This window comes from Eurosta solidaginis, chromosome 2 (genome assembly GCF_040869045.1).
Source record: "Eurosta solidaginis isolate ZX-2024a chromosome 2, ASM4086904v1, whole genome shotgun sequence".
Classification (NCBI taxonomy): domain Eukaryota; kingdom Metazoa; phylum Arthropoda; class Insecta; order Diptera; family Tephritidae; genus Eurosta; species Eurosta solidaginis.
Genome location: NC_090320.1, coordinates 25,197,957 through 25,216,224, shown reverse-complemented (window position 1 = coordinate 25,216,224; position 18,268 = coordinate 25,197,957). Strand labels below are relative to the sequence as shown.

Below are 18,268 nucleotides of genomic sequence, written 5' to 3'. Positions count from 1 at the left end.
TCTCGCGATTTTTCTGTGTACATTAAACCCAGAACAAATCTGCAGTGCAGATCTTGCTGTGAGTTTAGTCTCTTGAATAGCAGTAGTGCGGATGTTGTGCCGCTTAATGAAATCGACTATCTCCGTAATCTTCCCAGTTAATTCATTACAGTTTAACCGCAGAATTCTGAATTGCATAGTGGGAGACGGCGCCACTCAGGGAGTAAGTGACGGGTGACTACGCCTGGGATGTGGAAGGCTAGGACGCAACTGCTGTTGTGGCTCTGGGACTGGACGTCCTTGGGTAAGCATTGGGGTATAAGGGTATGCGGCCTGGCAACATGGCCGTCGAGGGGTTGCTGTCGCGGAGACCAGAATATCTAAGGAAAGTGCACCGTCCATGGCGGATGTCGCAAACATATATATTCTGCGCTGGCAAACGGTGCAAACGGAGGTAGGGACTAAGAGTATGTTTCCCTGACCTACACAAATGCTGCCGGAAAAGAGGGGGGGGGGGGGGGGGGGGGCGGGGGCAGGGCTGATGCTCGGCATTGTTCCCGACTCTACTACGGAGATTGTAGGAATGAGTGGGAGCAGCCGTAAGAGTTGGTGGCGCCGTGGGGCGCGAGCAACAGCGGGTACTTGTTGTGGCTTGCTGAGCAGCGGGGCTGCTGGAAGGTAGTGGAGGGTGCTAAGGCGCAGACTACGGGACTTCCTAGGGCGTGAACAGCAAGGAGCCACAAAAGATTTATAGAAGTTACGTGGACGTCTGGTTTTGGGATCTAGCCCAGAACAACCTGTCCGATGCAACCATCCCTTACACGAGACACACTGACAAGACTATGACCGGCCTAAAAAGATTCATTTCCGGCAGATGCAGCAAAACCATTTCTCAGGACCGAGGTCAGGAGACGGACCCGGATTGGCTTCGATACCTTCCCGGAGCAAGAGAATATGGAGCAGTCCCGTTGCAAGGAGCTGCTGGGAGGATGACAATTTGTGGGAGGGACGTAACAAATTAAATGGGGTTACACTGAAATGGCAGTCTTTGGTCGGGAAAAATCCCGTGTCGCTCCGGTATATAGAACCGACAGCCTTGGGAAGCGTCTTTCACACATCTTTCTTGTTATAATTTTTTTTGGCATTTATTTTATTTTATTGTTTTTATAAATTTTTCTTTTTATTTGTATTTTCAGGTTGGGAATTGCGTGGCCTCAACTGTTACAAATATTTCAATATAAAACACTCGTGGGAAAAGAGCGCTGAACTGTGTCGAAGGTGAGCGTAATTAAAATGCAATAACTTAATTTAAATTGCTATGAAAGAATAAGTGAAAAAATTTAATAAAAGAACAAAATAAAAAAAAATTTGATATATATAAACAAAAATTTGCACATTAACACATTTCCTTTTCAAACATGAATAAGTTTTTGTTTGTGCTTAGTAGCAAATTGTTCGCTAATTACTTCCGCTAATGTGACTTAATTTGTTGCACAAATAACTTCACACTGTTATTTAATTGTTCATTTTCTCGTGCTTGCATATATGTTTGCATTTGTGCACAGTTCTTCCTAACCAATGCTCGCTTGAACCAGGGATTCTAAGAAAGTTCCTATAGCCCGCTTAACTAATTGGGTCGGCTACACGACGAGCTGCAGTTGTTAGGTCCAACTGGCCGGTCTTTTTCTTCTTCTTGCAGCAGTGCTTCGAAATCTTCTAACGAAAGTCCAAGCAAGCGTGCAGTTTCAACAGGGTTGGGCCAAAGATACATGGGGTTAAGAAGCGTTGATTCTTTTGATTGCAATTGAAAAGAGGGTTAGTGTTATGTGGTAACACATTATATGCTGGCCATATATTGCCTATATCGGGATCGTTTATGGATAAGTAAAAGTTTCAATTAATACATTATCCAGGTCGAAGTTGTTGCAAGGTGACGCGCATATCACTGGGAAGTCTGTTTTCCTCAACTGGTAGTTCCAGATATTTGACATTGAGAACGGTTTCGTCGGGCATTTTTTGGCATACATTTTTGCGGATTTTTTGTAAATAACCTTGACGGATTTTGTATGCTCTTTTGATTCAAATGGCGTAACTCTTGTGCGGTGGATTTCTTCATAGGACTTACGGAGATGACTCCTTATATTCCTGAGATGCGTACATTTTCGATCAGATGTCTTCTAGGATTCCCTGTTTTCTGAGCATTTAACAGAAACTGTTTGTTATTCTTTTCATTTCTCTCCTTTATTGTGAATATTCCCGCGTCATTGTGTAAATGACATTGTAACGAATTTTGTGGATTTCTGATATTTTGCACCTTCTGCTAACGTTCGTATCGCTGAACTGTCGAATATATAACTCCAATATTCAGTATTGCAATATGGTCTTTATTTAGTCTACTTTGGAAGTAGTACAATTATACTTCACTAATAGCGTGTTTAAATCAATCCTCAGCTTGCGCTGCTTTTATACTCTCGGTTTTCTCGTTCACCCATTTCTCCTAAGGTCTAGTAATTTCGCAAACAGTTGCATCTCATGCTTGGTTACCAGCTATATACATGTATATTTGTAGTTTATGCTTTTCTACTAGCCACATGCATGTGTATGTGTGAGATATCTCTTCGCTGCTTAATACATAAGTGTCTCTGCTTGCTTTGTTTTGTTGTTGCGATTATTTACTAATAGCATAGTGATATCAACATTCGCCACAATATTATGGCAACATAAAAAGATGTACCGCAGTGTTTTGCCAGTGTATTTCTTTGAAGCTTCGCGACCATGTCACAGACACGTGGTATCCAAGCGGCTAGCCAATTGCTTTATATGTAATTACGAGCGCTTCTTTGTCTTTGCCTCAAGTGCTGCCAGCAAAGGGCTTGAAGAATTTGTTACAGTGCTCTGAACTACAAGTATAATTGCGGCTGCATGGTCGCCAAAATGTGCGCCATTATCGAACGTCATATCCAGTATTTTGGTTATCGGACATTCACTAGCGTAATGCCATCAACATGGATATACAATATCACCGACACTTGTTTCGTCACGTCGTGGATATGGTCGCTGAAGACTTGGTCGGTTATATTGCCAAGTTTCGCGAGCCGAAAAGACTAGCCTGTAAATAACAGCGCTGTTGTGGTCACAGGTGTTAGTTCGCAATGAGCTTAATAGGAGACCATGAAATCAGTAACTCAAGGCATAGCAGATGGCATTTAATTCGCCTCAGTATGTACAGATATAGGCCTCTGACGTCCGATATAGTTTTATTTATGAGGAAATATAAAGTTCTCAAATATGCCAGGCCTAAAGTCAGAGAACATTTAAGTCGCTTCGGGTTGTACGGATCTAGGTATCTGACGCTTGCTATAGTATTATTTCTAAGGAAATATATAGTTATCAAACATCGACTAGGCCTTAAGGAGGGGAAAGAAAGCACAAAACATTTAGGAATTAGAATAGACAGAAGATTATAGTGGAACCTGAATGTAAAGACGTCGCGCTATTCAAAAGTACTCACCAGTAAGACCACTGAAGAGGAAGATACAGAATTAGTTGAAGAGATAGGGTCTGCTTTTTACCGTGCAGATTCAGAAACAAGTAGATTCTACCAGCTGCCAAATCACTGTAGTGTCTTTTAATTTTATATGGAACGGAGGAAGCGGACTTAAGATGCATTCGATTCAATATATATACTGACAGCTTTTCAGTCATCGAATACAGCACGTATTTAAGATCTCTTCTGTAGTCCAAACGAGCATTCGAGAGAATTCTCCGAGGAGCATACATTTTTACAAAGTGCCTTCGTAAAAAGATATAAAATAATGAAAATACCGATGAGTTTGCAAAGCAGGCATTTCTAATCCAGTGCGTTGGTGAGGTCAAGTCTTTTTTGAGAAACGGCGGAGCTTTCCGAGCAGGTTTACTTCTAATGTAGTGCGTTGGTTAGGTTAAAGCTTCTATAAGAACCAGCGGAGTTTTGGAAGCAGCAATTAAGCTGTATCTAATATTTGCGAGGAGGGCTCAGCTATTTTATAACTCATAGTTTTCCGTTTTGTCGTCAATCATATTCTGCCATGGTGTTGCCAGTCTATCCTTATTGTGCCGTCAGTATCACATACCTAGACGGTTATTGCTTACGATCACAGATATGTAGACTATCTCTCACTTCCCTAAAAACAGACTTGTCTGCGTACTCGTCTATGTTATTTACATATCTCATAACTATTATTTCATTTGTCGTCGCTTACTTATCTCATCAAATAAAAAAGATTAATCGTGCTGGGCCTTTATTTACAAAGAGACGTGCGCTAATTGGTATGCGCACCTGTAGGCATTTGTACATAAGCAAGGTAAATATTTACAGTAGGTATATGAGTAGACGTAAGCTTATTTTATAGTTTACTCACATATAACTATAAGTATGTACATATGGGGCATTCCATGCTTACACAACATACCAATAGGTTTTGCAGCAATATTTCACTTTTTCGTATTTTTTTCCAGAACCCATTCGAAGATAGACTTCCAAAAGATTTCACTTTTTTACTTAAAAACAGTAACTTAAAAAAAAAAACGAAAACCCAATGCGGAAAGTTTTTCACCAAGTTATGGAAAAAAATTGTAAAAAAAAATCAAAAATTTATATCGTCTAATTGGTTTATAAAAAAACGATCCTGATCGCATCTTGCGCAACCAATATAAAATAAGATGTCTCTTACAGCTTCCGCTGCCATCTAGCGTATAATAGAAACTGCCGTGAATCAATTAAAACCTACAGTACAGAGTACAGCTTGCGCTGACATCTAGCGTACAATAGCAACTGGCGGTAATGCAGTGCAAATATTCACAATCGTTTATTTTTAACAAATTATTTTAATGAAATATAGCTAAACAAACGCACTACGACCAAAATTGTCCAAAGCTCACTAATAGCCCGAATCTCCATCTTTACAACCAAAACTTTATTTATAGATATGGATTCCAATTAAGAGCGAAAAAGGGACCCGTACATAAAAACAGCAATTAGAAATAATATATATGATGATTTGAGAACAATCTGATATAGCCCTTTTTCAAAAAGTACAAAAAAAAGTTCAAAATTTTAGCGAAATTGGTGAAGAAAAATTTCAACGGTAGCCTGAGTTGTCGCGGAATGCTCCATATACATAAATACATACATTTGTAGCCGTACTACCGAACTGTCTTTTAAAGCGTTCATTGAACTCAGCATTTACAGTTAAGCATTAGATATGTTATTTAAATATGCTTATCATTTGTCATTTGAGTTTTGTTTGTTTGGTTTTATTGAACGTGGATTTCGCTAAAGATCAATAAACGAAATATTTCAAATATTAGCTACACGCAATGCGTGAAGCATGCAAATTTTTATAATTTTTGTGTAAACAAATACAAAAAGCGAAATTGAATAGCTACCATTTAATTTGTCCAAATAAGTAAAGTGAAACCTAAAAAAAAGTTACTATAATTGAATTGTGTACCTTAATTCACTTACAGTAGCGAACAGAAAAATAGAAGTGGCAATTTTTTTTTTCCAAATTTCGTGAATTTAATTTTTACTATTCATTTTATTTTCGAAATTGTTATGAAAAACTGCCTTGAATTTTGTAACTGAAACTATTCAAGTCAGTCTCGAAAATATTTTCGAAAATTCGAGAAAATTTCGTACTTTTTTACTTGGAGCTCTTTGAATATTTTCAGGTACGCAACTTTGTAGCCCAATCAATTTTAGTCCCACAAAGTACAAATTTTAGTCTCTCAAATTCGCATTGATTTTTAGAATTTTTTTCCCGCAACATGTTTTAGATTTTCTGCCATATAAAAAATATAGTTAAATACCTTATATGGAGGAAAATCTAAAATACTCTTGGGGGGAAAATAAATTGTCAAAATTCAGTGCAAATTTGAGAGACCTATTACTTTAGACCTTGGACTAAAATTGATGGGCTACAAAACTAATAACTTAAAAATATTCACATAACTAAAAAAAATGTCGAATTTTTCGAAAAAGTTTTTGAGACTTATTTAATAATTTGGGAAAAATTTAAACAACGTGATATCAGGACGGACAAGGCGACAGCTATTTCGATTACACCTTGAAATCTTTTCAAAGTTTTTGAGATTAGTTTGCATAGTTTGAGTAACAAAGTTCATAGAAGTTTTTTATGAAAATCTAAAAAAAAACATGTTTTTTCCACTGTTATTTTTCTGCTCGCTGCTGTACCTAAATATGCCTACTTAGACACATTTCCTTGCATATTTTTTGTATTGCGGGCAAACATATCACATAATTATGTTTATTTTGCTGTTGACTGTTAAAAGCTTTTACACAATACCGAACATTTCTATTTATTAGAAAGTTAATGTCGTCTGCAGCCGTTGAAATGTCAAGGAAGTGTTGAGCGGTGAACAACAAAAAATACGAACTATTATTTAACTAGTTTTTAAGTGAACTTAATAGAGATTATGAAACCATAGTTACTCTTAGACTGGTCATTAAAAACAAGATCTAGATAAGAAAGATTTTCAGATAAATGTATAAAGAAAGGAAATTACCAGTGCGATCGATATTTTCTTTGGTTGTTTACATATTTCGTACCAGACAAAACTTGATTACAATTTTTGTTTGCCTATGATGACAAGTATTGAGGCATTAAAGTAGCAGAACGAGCTCTATACTGCAGGCTAGTAGAATACAGGAACATTTCTAATTTTAATCAAAAAAGTTTGAGCACAGAATGAGATATTCGCTGCTTGAACTACAAGCGAAAACTGGTGGTTCATTCTTTACTTTGCTCTGTCTCAGTCGTGGAGCTTACAAGACAAGAAGGTGAAGGAGGAATAGTTTTCCGAATCTCTACGAATCTATCAACTACGTGAAAAAATTAAGGGTCAGTTATACTAACATAGCATAGCAGGGCACAGTAACGTTGCTCTCACAAACAATATCTTTTCAATGAGATTTGCGCCATTGTGAATGATGACAAAGTGTGATCTCTTATCTGTCAACTGCCTGACAGGCTGTTCAATATGGCTACTTTTCAGCGTTTTGACAGGCTGTTCAATATGGCGGCGCCTATCTTCAGCGGGTGATAGAAAGAGATACAGAATGAGACAGCGATAGTCAAATTCGAATCAGGTGATCCAATCACTTTGGAATTTTGACGTTTATGCAGAAGAGATCACACTTTGTCATCATTCACAATGATTTGCGTGTACTTGATTAGGCTATGCAGTGCATTGCATTGCATTGCATGGAAGTCTGTTGATTTTTGATTTTCATGTATGCGGTATGCGCGCGACTCTCTCACTCCTCGTGCTGTTAACATTGTTGTTGCAAAGAGTGGAAAAATTAGCATCACTCTCAGAGTAGCCCATATTGTTTTGTATATTTTACATACAAACTTTATTTGTGTGTGTGTTTGCCCTTGTCAGCGATAGCCTACGTACGCTATGTAAAGTATAATCACGTCTATGTTTCACATGCTATGTACTGTTGTGTCATGCAAAGCATTGTAAGTATAACTGACCCTTAAAGGGGGTATGCAAGTTATCAGTGCTTAGCATAAAGGGCTCCGGCGATTAACAACGACATTGACTGAATTTTGTGTGCTAGTGCAGTCCGGTGGTTCGTGACACACGTATTTGTTGTCGGCTACACGTTGATGAAAATCAAAAAATTTAGATTTTTTCATTTGACGCTTGTTTATTTGATTGTCGCGGGTGTGATTGACAAAACAGCAGTATTGTATTTAGTTTGTGTTGAAATTCAAAACGAACAAATGCGCGGAAGAACAGCAATGCATATTAAAATTTATTGAAAATTATCAATGTACTAGCTATACCCGATGTACGTTGTAACGCCCGGGATCGAATGAATGTTGCGTTATTTTTTCTGTTTTGTTTGTTGATAATTTAGTTTACTGTTCTGTAAACTGAATTGAATTTTGTACGCATATTTAGTGAAATTTTCGTTTAAAACATTTTATTATTGTATCTTATTGTAATGCATGTGGGAACACAATAGTTTTGGTTTTTTCGTTCGGCGCAAAGATAAACAAATTTTTTGGCGTTCCAACTCTAGAGCAAGCAACACATAGCTGGCCATGGGAAAAGCACAGACTATCTAAATTTAATCCTGCAACAGTAAGCGATTGTGCTTTTGCTTTGTTGATTGTAATTGCAAAAGCAAGGAAAACTGTACATGAAATTGCAAGAGCTTAAAATTGAATTGCAAAACTGTAGGAATCATTAGGATCCGTGGAATGAGCACATCTTCATCTTCGCTTTTACCCCTGATGGTTGTTGCTTAGATTACATTCGGCATTCATTTCTTAACGCAAAGCCTGCTTCCATTGCACAATTTTGGTGGGTCTAAATTCCGAAGAAGCATGATCGGTCAGCCAATTTTTAATGTTAATATATTCGCGGGCATTCGAAAGAGTTTAGAAATTCAATTGTATAATTCACAATTTGATCCTCATTTGTAACTGTGTCGATCGATTTATATTTTGCCACTTCACCAGGAATTTCGTTTTGAATAGGATCATTGATTTTGTTAACATGATCATTTTTGGGAGCTAAGATTGCTCGTTCGCATAGCCAAAATTAAAACTTAAATTTAAAATTCTTTATTCTGAAATATGAAAAACCTTCGTCTTGATCGAAGGAAATAGCCGAAATTTGGTGATGATTGAAGTGTGGGAAATACGTTTCGAAAGGGATACACACAGAATTTGATTTTTATAGAAGATGTAGATAGACAGAAGCTATACAATTTTTTTAACGGCGACAGATTACTAAACATCCAAAAGGAATAACTCAACAAGGCATTCAAACTTTAGGCGTTAAAATAACCTAAGTTTGTACGGCAGCCATAGCTCTGAAAAATCACATTTGTAGGGAAGGGGCCACGTCCCTTTTTCCCAATTCCACATTTTGCTGGAGGTGTTAGGACTTAACGTCATATAGCTCCATACCAATTTTCATTATCCTACCATTACTACATCCAGAGATATGCAATATGATATATTCCATTTGTATGGGAGGTGCCACGCCCCCTTTTTTCCAATTCCATATTTTCTTGGTGGTGTTAAGGATTGACCTCATATTACTCCTTACTGAATTTCAATGTTCTGGCATGTATACCCTCAGAGTTATGCAGTACCAAAGATTGAATTTGTATGGGAAGTGCCTTTTATATATCGAAATGATTTTTAGCCTTAAAGCTAAAGCAATTCCTGGAAAGAATAGGGATAGGGAGAAGAATACATCTATATTGGGTCCCAGGGCATATGGAAATAAATGGGAATGAAAAAGCGAACGCACGCTCTTCGGATGGAAAACAACCACTGATGCTTTATGCCTAAGTTATGAAGGTAGCGAGGAAGAAGGTGAACCTGATAATCGACGAAGATGGAAAGTACGATCTGCGAACTATTTATAACCACGAGCTATTGAAAGATAGCGACGAAAAGCTCATAAACATCATACATATACACTAAACAAAATATAGTTGCTCTTCAGGTTAGACTTTAAATGTGTTCTACTAAATCTAAAATAATGGCTTTCCCACAAACTGCGCCAGAGTCGACAAACTGATTCGGCCAGAACTTCCGAATGTCGTTTAAAGTGACCTCCATTTGCACGACATCCGGTTCCACATATAGTGATACCTTGGACTCAACCATATTTTTCCAACATAGCATATTCAGTCAGTCTCATACCATCCATGAGTGAAGAGCAACTAAGCAGAACGAATTACTCATAAAAGAGTATCCTCCAATAAAAAGGCACTACATAAATAAATAGTTTGAAAATATTAGTGACAGAGAGTACGTAATGTAAAAGTGCCTACAAACTTCCACTTTATCACAACTCCAACCTTAAACTAGTTCATCTCTTCATATCGGGTGAAGTTTATATGGATTGGAGGTACACCATTGAACAAAGCTAGTCCCCCTGCAACCGATTTTATATCATGCTGCTTGTGTGAGCTTAGTCTAGAGGGCTCTGCAAGTTCTCAACAACACTTCATCTGCCCTAGAGACGCCATGTACGGTAGATATCATTGGTTTCGACAATCTGTTAGAAAATTTCAAAGTAGCAAATTGTAGACGAAGTTCTGCCTATTGTTATTAGAAAGTCATTATCCCACTAGTTGCCTACTCTATTTTTATCAAAAAATCAGGTTTGTTGTGTTTGAGTTATTTGACTTCCGTTAAATTCATTTTTTTTGTCAGGAGAAACAATTTGTTTACTCATTTCAACAGAAGAGCAACTTCTGGTCTAAATTTCACAATACTCTCTATACATGGAAGTCATTTTTCTGCTAAAATAACAGATTTCATTGTTCATTTCAACATGCAAATACAACAGCTAATTTTAGAGTGAAACGTCCGTCTATGGAGCTCTCAAACCACAAAAATGTCTGTTATATTAACAACCTTCACTGTTATGCTAATGTTAACGAAAGTCTGTTATTTTAACAGTTTTCGTTGGCATTCTTAGAATGACATTAATAATTGATAAGTTAACAGAGCTACTGTTTACATATGAAGACATATTTTTATACCCAGCTGTACTTGTAAAAATAAATAAATGTAAGGCGTGATAACCTCCGAAGATATTTTAGGCCGAGCTTCTCTTCCGATTTGCGTCGTGCTCCTCTTAAATTTTTCGTACAAATTGGCGGGACGGGACCTACTTGTTTTGTGTCGACTCCGAACGGCACCTGCAAGGCAGATGAGTTTTCACTGAGAAGATTTTCATGGCAGAAATATACTCGGAGTGCTTGCGAAACACTGCCGAGGGACGACTCCGCTTAGACAAATTTTCTTCTAATTGAAAAAACTTGTTTCTAAAATTTTGATGTTGCTTTGACCGGGGTGTGAACCCGGGATCTTAGGTGTGGTAGGCGGAGCCGCGACTATCACACCACGGCAGCTGTACTTGTACACAGGGTAATATAACATTGATTGGTAAACGGTTGTTTGTACAGGTATAAAGGAATCGAAATAGATTCTATATCTTCTATATATCAAAATTATAAGCATCAAAAAAAAATTTTAATAAAGCCATCTCCGTCCGTCCATCTGTCTGTCCGTCCGTTAACGCGATAACTTGAGCAAATATTGAGATATCTTCACCAAATTCGGTATACAAGCTTATCTGGGCCCGAAAAGATTGGTAATGAAAATGAGCGAAATCGGACGCCCACCTTTTCGATATCCAAAATTTAGAAAAATGGAAAAAATTGAGATAATTCAAAAACAAATACCGCTAAGCTAATGAAATATGGTAGGTGGATTGTTTTTATGACGCAAAATATAAATTCCAAAAATTGTTGGGATATTGGCTGGCACCACCAAAATTTAGCAAAAGAAAATTTGGATATTTAACAAGCCGTAAATCAAAAGCCATTAAAGAATTTACATTAAAATTGGGCAGAGACACTATCTTTGTCCAATTATATTGTGGCGATTATTAGCATTTTTAACATCACTATGCTGTTAGTAAATAAACACAACGACAGTAAGTCATTTACACACATCCATAGAAGGTAACGAAGAATGTTCCACACACATAACCAGCAGCTTGAAGCGAAGAGATTATTTCACATACACATATGTAGTTAGCGGATAAGAGCGAAGAAGAAAGAGAAACAATCACACATGACGTTATCATCAGCTAAGAGCAGAATATGTTACTCACACATGCACATAATAAGCAAGTATGAGATACAACTGTTCCAGAAGGTGTTCGTGAAAAGTCTAGACCTTAGGAGATATAGTATAAAAGCAGCGCGATGCAAGCGATAATGAATCAGATTGAATCAAACACGCTATTAGTGAAGTAAGCCATAATTAAAATTTTGAAGTATTGCTGCAACAGTAAAGTTGTAAATAAAGACCATTTTGCCATACTGAGTATTGGCCATACTGAATTATTTCGGTTATATTGACCCGTAATTCAGTTGATATTACCATAGTGTTTCTGTCAGTGTACAGGTATGAGTCATTTTCTAACAAAAAGTGAAAACATATTAAATATCCATCAACCAAAAAGGGATATAAGGCAATGTACCAGTTTCTATCACGTCTATCAAATGCAACACAATCAATCACTTCCAAAGAAAAGGAGATTTGTTGCAAAGAAAAATTAATGGGGAAAGCATTAAAAAAGGGTACTACAAATTGTAGGTAAAATGAATGATGTAAGCATCCGACTTCAATTATCAAAAAACATTTGATTTGACATTGTAGTGAATTTAAAGTAAAGATCTTCGACAGTGCTAAGTTTAATTTTCAATCTACCTTTACCTTTATAAGCCTCATTAGTGCTTTTGAGTGATGCTCATATTCAAAGATTTAACATTTTTTATTTGTTTTTATAGTGAAGTAACAAATTTGAAAAATGTTGTTGGCTACTTCAGCTACATACAGGGCAGGTATCAAAGATATACAAATACAAAGATTAATGTTTTTTGTATAATTTCGTTTTTTTTCGCGTTGTTTTGTTAGCACATCATTGTCATGAGTTGCACAAGCTGTCGAGGTAATGATAGGAAGCAAAATGGTGTAAGCGAAAGAAAAGGTCAACTTAACTCAACAGGTTTGTCGATGATGATGAGTTGAAGCGAAAGATGCTTGCGGTCAATAGAAAGAAGAAACATGTAAGGGTGTCTATGTTTATATGTAATCGAACATTATATACTCAGCGTGAGTTTAAATTGTGCAGCTCATTTCAGATAAATTACTTTTCTAATCCTACTGAGACACATTTTCGACAAAAAGTATTATCAAAAGAGTGTGTGGCTATTAAAATATATTTTTTATTATAAGGGAAACGAGCCGAACCCGTGCGCACCTTGCGCAACCAATATGAAAGTCTCTTATCAAATATCAACAGAAATCAGCTGTTATATCAATCAATTAAAACTTACAGCAGCTTGCGCTGCCATCTGGAGTAGGGGAAGTGACTGCCGTTAATGCAGTGCAAATATTTACAAAAGTGCCATAGTACAAATAGATTTCTTTGTGTGCACTACGACCAAAATTGCCCAAAGCTCGCTTATAGCCCGAATCTCCATCTTTACAACCAAATAAGAGCGAAAAAGGGACCCGTACATAAAAACAGCAATTAGAAATAATATATATGATGATTTGAAGGTACCTACATATAAACATATATACATATATAAGCCCGCACAAAAGCAGACAGGCCCTGCAATGATTCTATTGTGCTCGTTCAACGTAATGGAACTAATTGCTCCCGCTTACTGGGTCCAGATGCAGCAAAGAACTCTCAACTTTACTTACAATCTCTTTAATTTGCGGTCGGTCATTTTCTTGTTAATATAACTTAAACAACAAAAGTACTAGACAAAAGTTACATTCCAAACAGTGTCAAACTTTTCTTAACAAAATTACTTTCTCACGCGTAAATATAGGTCGAAATGAAATTCGTTGCTAAGTGTGAATGCGTGACACGTCACAACTATAATTTTCTCACCCGCCCGCATATTACTTAGTACCGTAAGTTTTAATGCGGCAGAAAGCGAAATTGCTTTTTACATTTTGTTGTTGCTGCTTTCGTTATTATTGTAAAGGCACAAAAAGCAAAGCTTAACCTATGCAATGAACTTTAAAGTCTACATATATACCAACCAACACACAAACAAATATGTGTATGTAAAGTAGGAACATACCTATGAACTTTCAAAAAGAAAAAAAAACTTGCGCTTAAAAATTTGCTGTTGCTACACAGTCATTCATCTGTAGCTTAAACATTTTGTATACCCAGCTGTACACAGGGTATTATAACTTTGATTGGATAACGATTGGTTGTGCAGGTATAAAGGAATCGAGATAGATATAGACTTCTATATATCAAAATCATCAGTATCGAAAACAAATTTGATTGAGCTATGTCCGTCCGTCCGTTAACACTATAACTTGAGTAAATATTGAGATATATTCACCAACTTTGGTACACGAGCTTATCTGGACCCAGACAGAACTTTAGAAAAATGGTGCAAATAAGATAATTCAAAAACGTATACCGCTAAGCCAATACAATTTGGTAAAACAAAACATAAATTCCAATAAATTTTGGAATAAGGACGTGGCGCCAACCACATTTAGCAGATGAAAATTTGGAAGTTTAACAAGCCGGAAATCAAAAGTCTTTAAGATATTACATTGAAATTTGGCAGAGAGACTATTCTTGCCAAATTATACAGATTGCGTGAAGATAACACTAAGTATTAACCACACCAAGCAAACAACAACGGCGTTTCAAGTACACAGATGGGTATGTAATGTCCGAATTCAACCGAACTTAGACTTACTAGTTGTTTTTCACTTTTTAAGATTCGTGTGAATATTTTTAATTTTTGTCGACTTAAATTTTCTGCTTTAGTGAAAGTCACAGCTGCAAAGAAATCTACAGATGTGAAGAGAACCAAACAAATCGTTGCTTGTTCTGAAAAAAAAATATACCAGAAAATTAAATTAAAGTTTGGAGAGTGTGAAGATAATTTCGATGATTTAACAAAAAAAAAAAAATTAAGGTGCGATAACCTCCGAAAAGATTTTAGGCCGAGCTTCTCTTCCAATTTGCGTCGTGCTACTTTTAGTTTGCCTACAAATTGGCGGGACGAGACTTACTTGTTTTATGTCGACGCCGAACGGCATCTGCAAGGCAGATGTGTTTTCACTGAGAAATTTTTCATGGCAGAAATACACCCGGAGTGCTTGCCAAACACTACCGAGGGGCGACCCCGCTTAGACAAATTTTCTTCTAATTAAAAAAACTTGTTTCAAAAATTTTCAAGTTGCTTTGCCCGGGGCGTGAACCCAGGATCTTCGGTGTGGTAGGCAGAGCACGCTACCATCACACCACGACGGCCGCTAAAGATTTTTTAACTGTCTAATATTTTATCCTTTTGCTGAATGTTTTGTTGATCCAATATTTAAGAAAATCTGGTACTACTTACCTTTTCTGGATGGTGATAAGAAAGCAAAATCGTATACTAGTTTTTGTGTTTTTGGCACCATCCTCAAGGGTCTACCTTTTGTTCTTTTTTAACATGAAGAAATTATTTAGAATTCTTTGCAGTTGATGGCATTCAATGTAAGTTAGACGGATGAACCAAGGTCTTAAAGAAGCCAATGATAACGGAAAAAATATGTAGAGAAGGAAACACGCTACCTTCGATCCTCTACATGAAAATTGATTAAATTTCATAGTGGAGAAGTGCTTTGCCTCCTTTTAAAATTCTTCGAGCCGCGCTTTATCTACACAAGGGCGGTCCTTTACAATCAAATGAACAATTTTTTTAGACTCATCCCTTCAGATGGTAGCACTTCGGCCAAAAATATCAAATTTAAATTGAGAGCCCGATTTGAGATGGATGACGCATATCCCACAAGGGTCCAAGTTAAAACCTCTCTATGGATACTAAACAAATTTAGTGAGGTTTTTTTCTTATATTCAAATTTGATAATACCATAGTTGACATATATATATATTATAGTGTTGCAAAGGATTTAAAACTCCTATTTTCACTTATTAACTCTTAATCGACTAATCTGAACCGAACCCAAAGCGCCTTAACCTGGTACCCATCGGGACTTAATATTTTAAATGATATCTCCTGCTATGTAATTATCGATTTTGGGTATTAGAAAACATAAAAATAAAATTTTATTTTAATTTTTTATGTTTGTATATGGAAATCTTAATTTTGACCTTTGCGCGACACCATATAAACGTCTCCAATCAGAACGAAAATATATGTGGGATATTGGTGCCTTTGTCGTTACTGTTTGAAGTTGTAATACTGAAACAAATCTATCATTTTATTTATAACAGCCGCCCTAATGCACATTTATATACTCTCAAACAATTTTAAAAAAGCAACCCCGAAAGTTGAGGTTCCTTTATATCGAAAGAGTCTCTAAATGTTCCACGGGATAATGAAATCAATCTGAAAATATTCTGAAGAAAGTTCTAATATAAATCGTATAAGGAAAATTATTGTTCTGATTCAAAGAGCACCATGAAATTATGCCGAAATAGTACCAGAAACAAACCCGAACTGATCCAGAGACAGTCGCTTACTTATCCCGAACTGATCCTCAATACAATACTTACACGATCTGGATATAGTGCTAAAATGATCCGGTTGATTGTTCCGATGTTTGTTATGATCGCAAAAGAAAACCTCCCAACTACCCCAAATTATGCTCATTTCACCGAAATTGCTTACACCTCGATCAACACAACGAAGATCGCATTGGTCAAGGCAAATAACTAAACTTGGAGTTATATCCACTAAAAGTACTGTTGCAAAGGCTTATGGTAATGTTGTCACTGCTCACTTTCCAAAATTGTCACACTTTAACTATGTACGCATAGACTTGGAGATACGTTGGCTAGGCTATGTCAGCCCTCACTCCGCTGAAAAGAACAGGTGGAAAACAATTTAAACTACCTTGATGGGACCAATTAGCGCCAGTTGGTAGAGCGAAGAAACGACTGACGCGCCTTGTTGGACGGCCATAACCGCTTAAACGGTTAAGCGCCAATTAAGTAAGTAAGAATTGAAGTTATTGGTCAAGTTATCCTTCCCTGACTACTCTTTGGTCTAAATACTTACGTTGGTATGGATCCGATGTCATATACTGTTTTGCTTTCCTAATTGAGAATATAAATTGGTATGGTTACCGCACCGACCAGAGCAGCTTCTGCCGAGATCACGTGGTAAGCCGAAGCTAATCGCAGTGCACCTCTACGTACCGCGGTTTCCTCGAATGTGCTCCAAAAAGGTCAGTATATTATCTAGCCTCGGCTAAAGATATTTCTTTGAGGTACGTCTTTCTATTTGATAGTCCCCAACTATCATATTCCTGATATTAGGAATCCGCTTTTTCGAAAAAATTTTATTATCTCCGTTTTTTGCTGTTGCTAGCTAAATACCGTGAACCTTCATCACCAGTCATCCAACAATTCACTCTGCGCATGCCCTGGTTTAGTTTAAGTTGTACCTGATCGCAAATGCGAGCTGTTATGATAGTTGCCATGTCGTCGGCGAAAGCGACACAGTAGATACTCTATTGCATGTCCAATTGAAAAAGACTGTCATAAGTAACATTCCAGAGATCGGAACCTACTAACTAACGGCAGGATGATCCGCCTGTTATATACCTTTCTTTCACTGTGACTGATTTCGTACGTTAGGTAGTCCCACAATATGTCTACCAAATTTTTGCGGTACCTTGAAAGAGCGTTCTAGTGCCTCAAGCATGTGGTCCCACCTGGCTGAATTAAAAGCATTTTTTTACATCTATCCAGTGGTATCTTCCATCGGCTTTCTTTACAGTGTTTATGCCTGTTGTTATGGCATCTATTCTGGAGTGCCCTCTGCGAAAGCCATGTTGTCGGTGAGGCACTCCTCCCGCCATCCTCGATTGCTCCCGTGAGCCGTTGTTTCAGGAGGCACTCTATCAGTTTTCCTGCGGTGTTCAACATGCACAGTAGATGGTAAGACGATGGAGAGTTGAGGTCTCCTTTCCGTTTTGAAATATAAACTAGCCATGTTATCTTACATCTGGTCGAGAAATCGAGAAGCATCATTATTTTGACCCCTGTTCCAAAACCCTCTAAAGAAACTAGCTGACTTTCTCGGCCACCTTCTCGGCATTGTTCGGTCACATTCTATTCGGTTTGAGTACTTAGTTTATTAGGGTAGTGTTACCACCTGCCTACCCTATAAAAAATAAATGTATCAGCTACGTGCACTAAAACCTGGTACGTGCTAATCCATGTATACTATACTATGGGCACATGTGTTCAGGTATTTAATACTTATTGACAGCCACTTATTGCCGTTGCAGCTGCGCAGATTTATAGTCCGCCTGTGTGCAATTTTGTATGTTGTGGCATTTAAGGTATGCCAATGAATGAATGCATAAAAACAGCAACAAAAGCAACAACTTCTACAAAGGCGGCCATAAATTGCTTTAACTTTTTTTTGGGGATTGTCTTATGATCTTTTACAGAGCAACAACGATGTCGCAGAATTCCAACCGAAAACCAGTTGGCATCTACCAACAAAGAGGTGTGGCAATTTGAAAAAGTTTTCTTTGAAAAATTGTATGACCGCAATTTTTTCCTGCACACTTTAGACTACATAGCCCGTACTTTTTACGTTTGACTTCATTTTGTGGCTTTGTGTAGCACAGTGCGCTCCTTTGTCTGTTGCCTGTTTCCC

The 18,268-nt window shown here is 37.2% G+C and overlaps 1 protein-coding gene across 6 annotated transcripts in view; it reads left to right on the top strand.

Annotated features, from left to right (window-relative positions):
• Positions 1 to 18,268, top strand: part of uif (sushi, von Willebrand factor type A, EGF and pentraxin domain-containing protein uif) — a 154,245-nt gene that overhangs the window by 114,544 nt on the left and 21,433 nt on the right. For all 6 annotated transcript variants that reach the window (XM_067764660.1, XM_067764657.1, XM_067764655.1 and 3 more), the window contains one exon: positions 1,176 to 1,257. In XM_067764660.1, the coding sequence (XP_067620761.1) occupies positions 1,176 to 1,257 (82 nt within the window). The remainder of the gene's footprint in view (positions 1 to 1,175; positions 1,258 to 18,268) is intronic.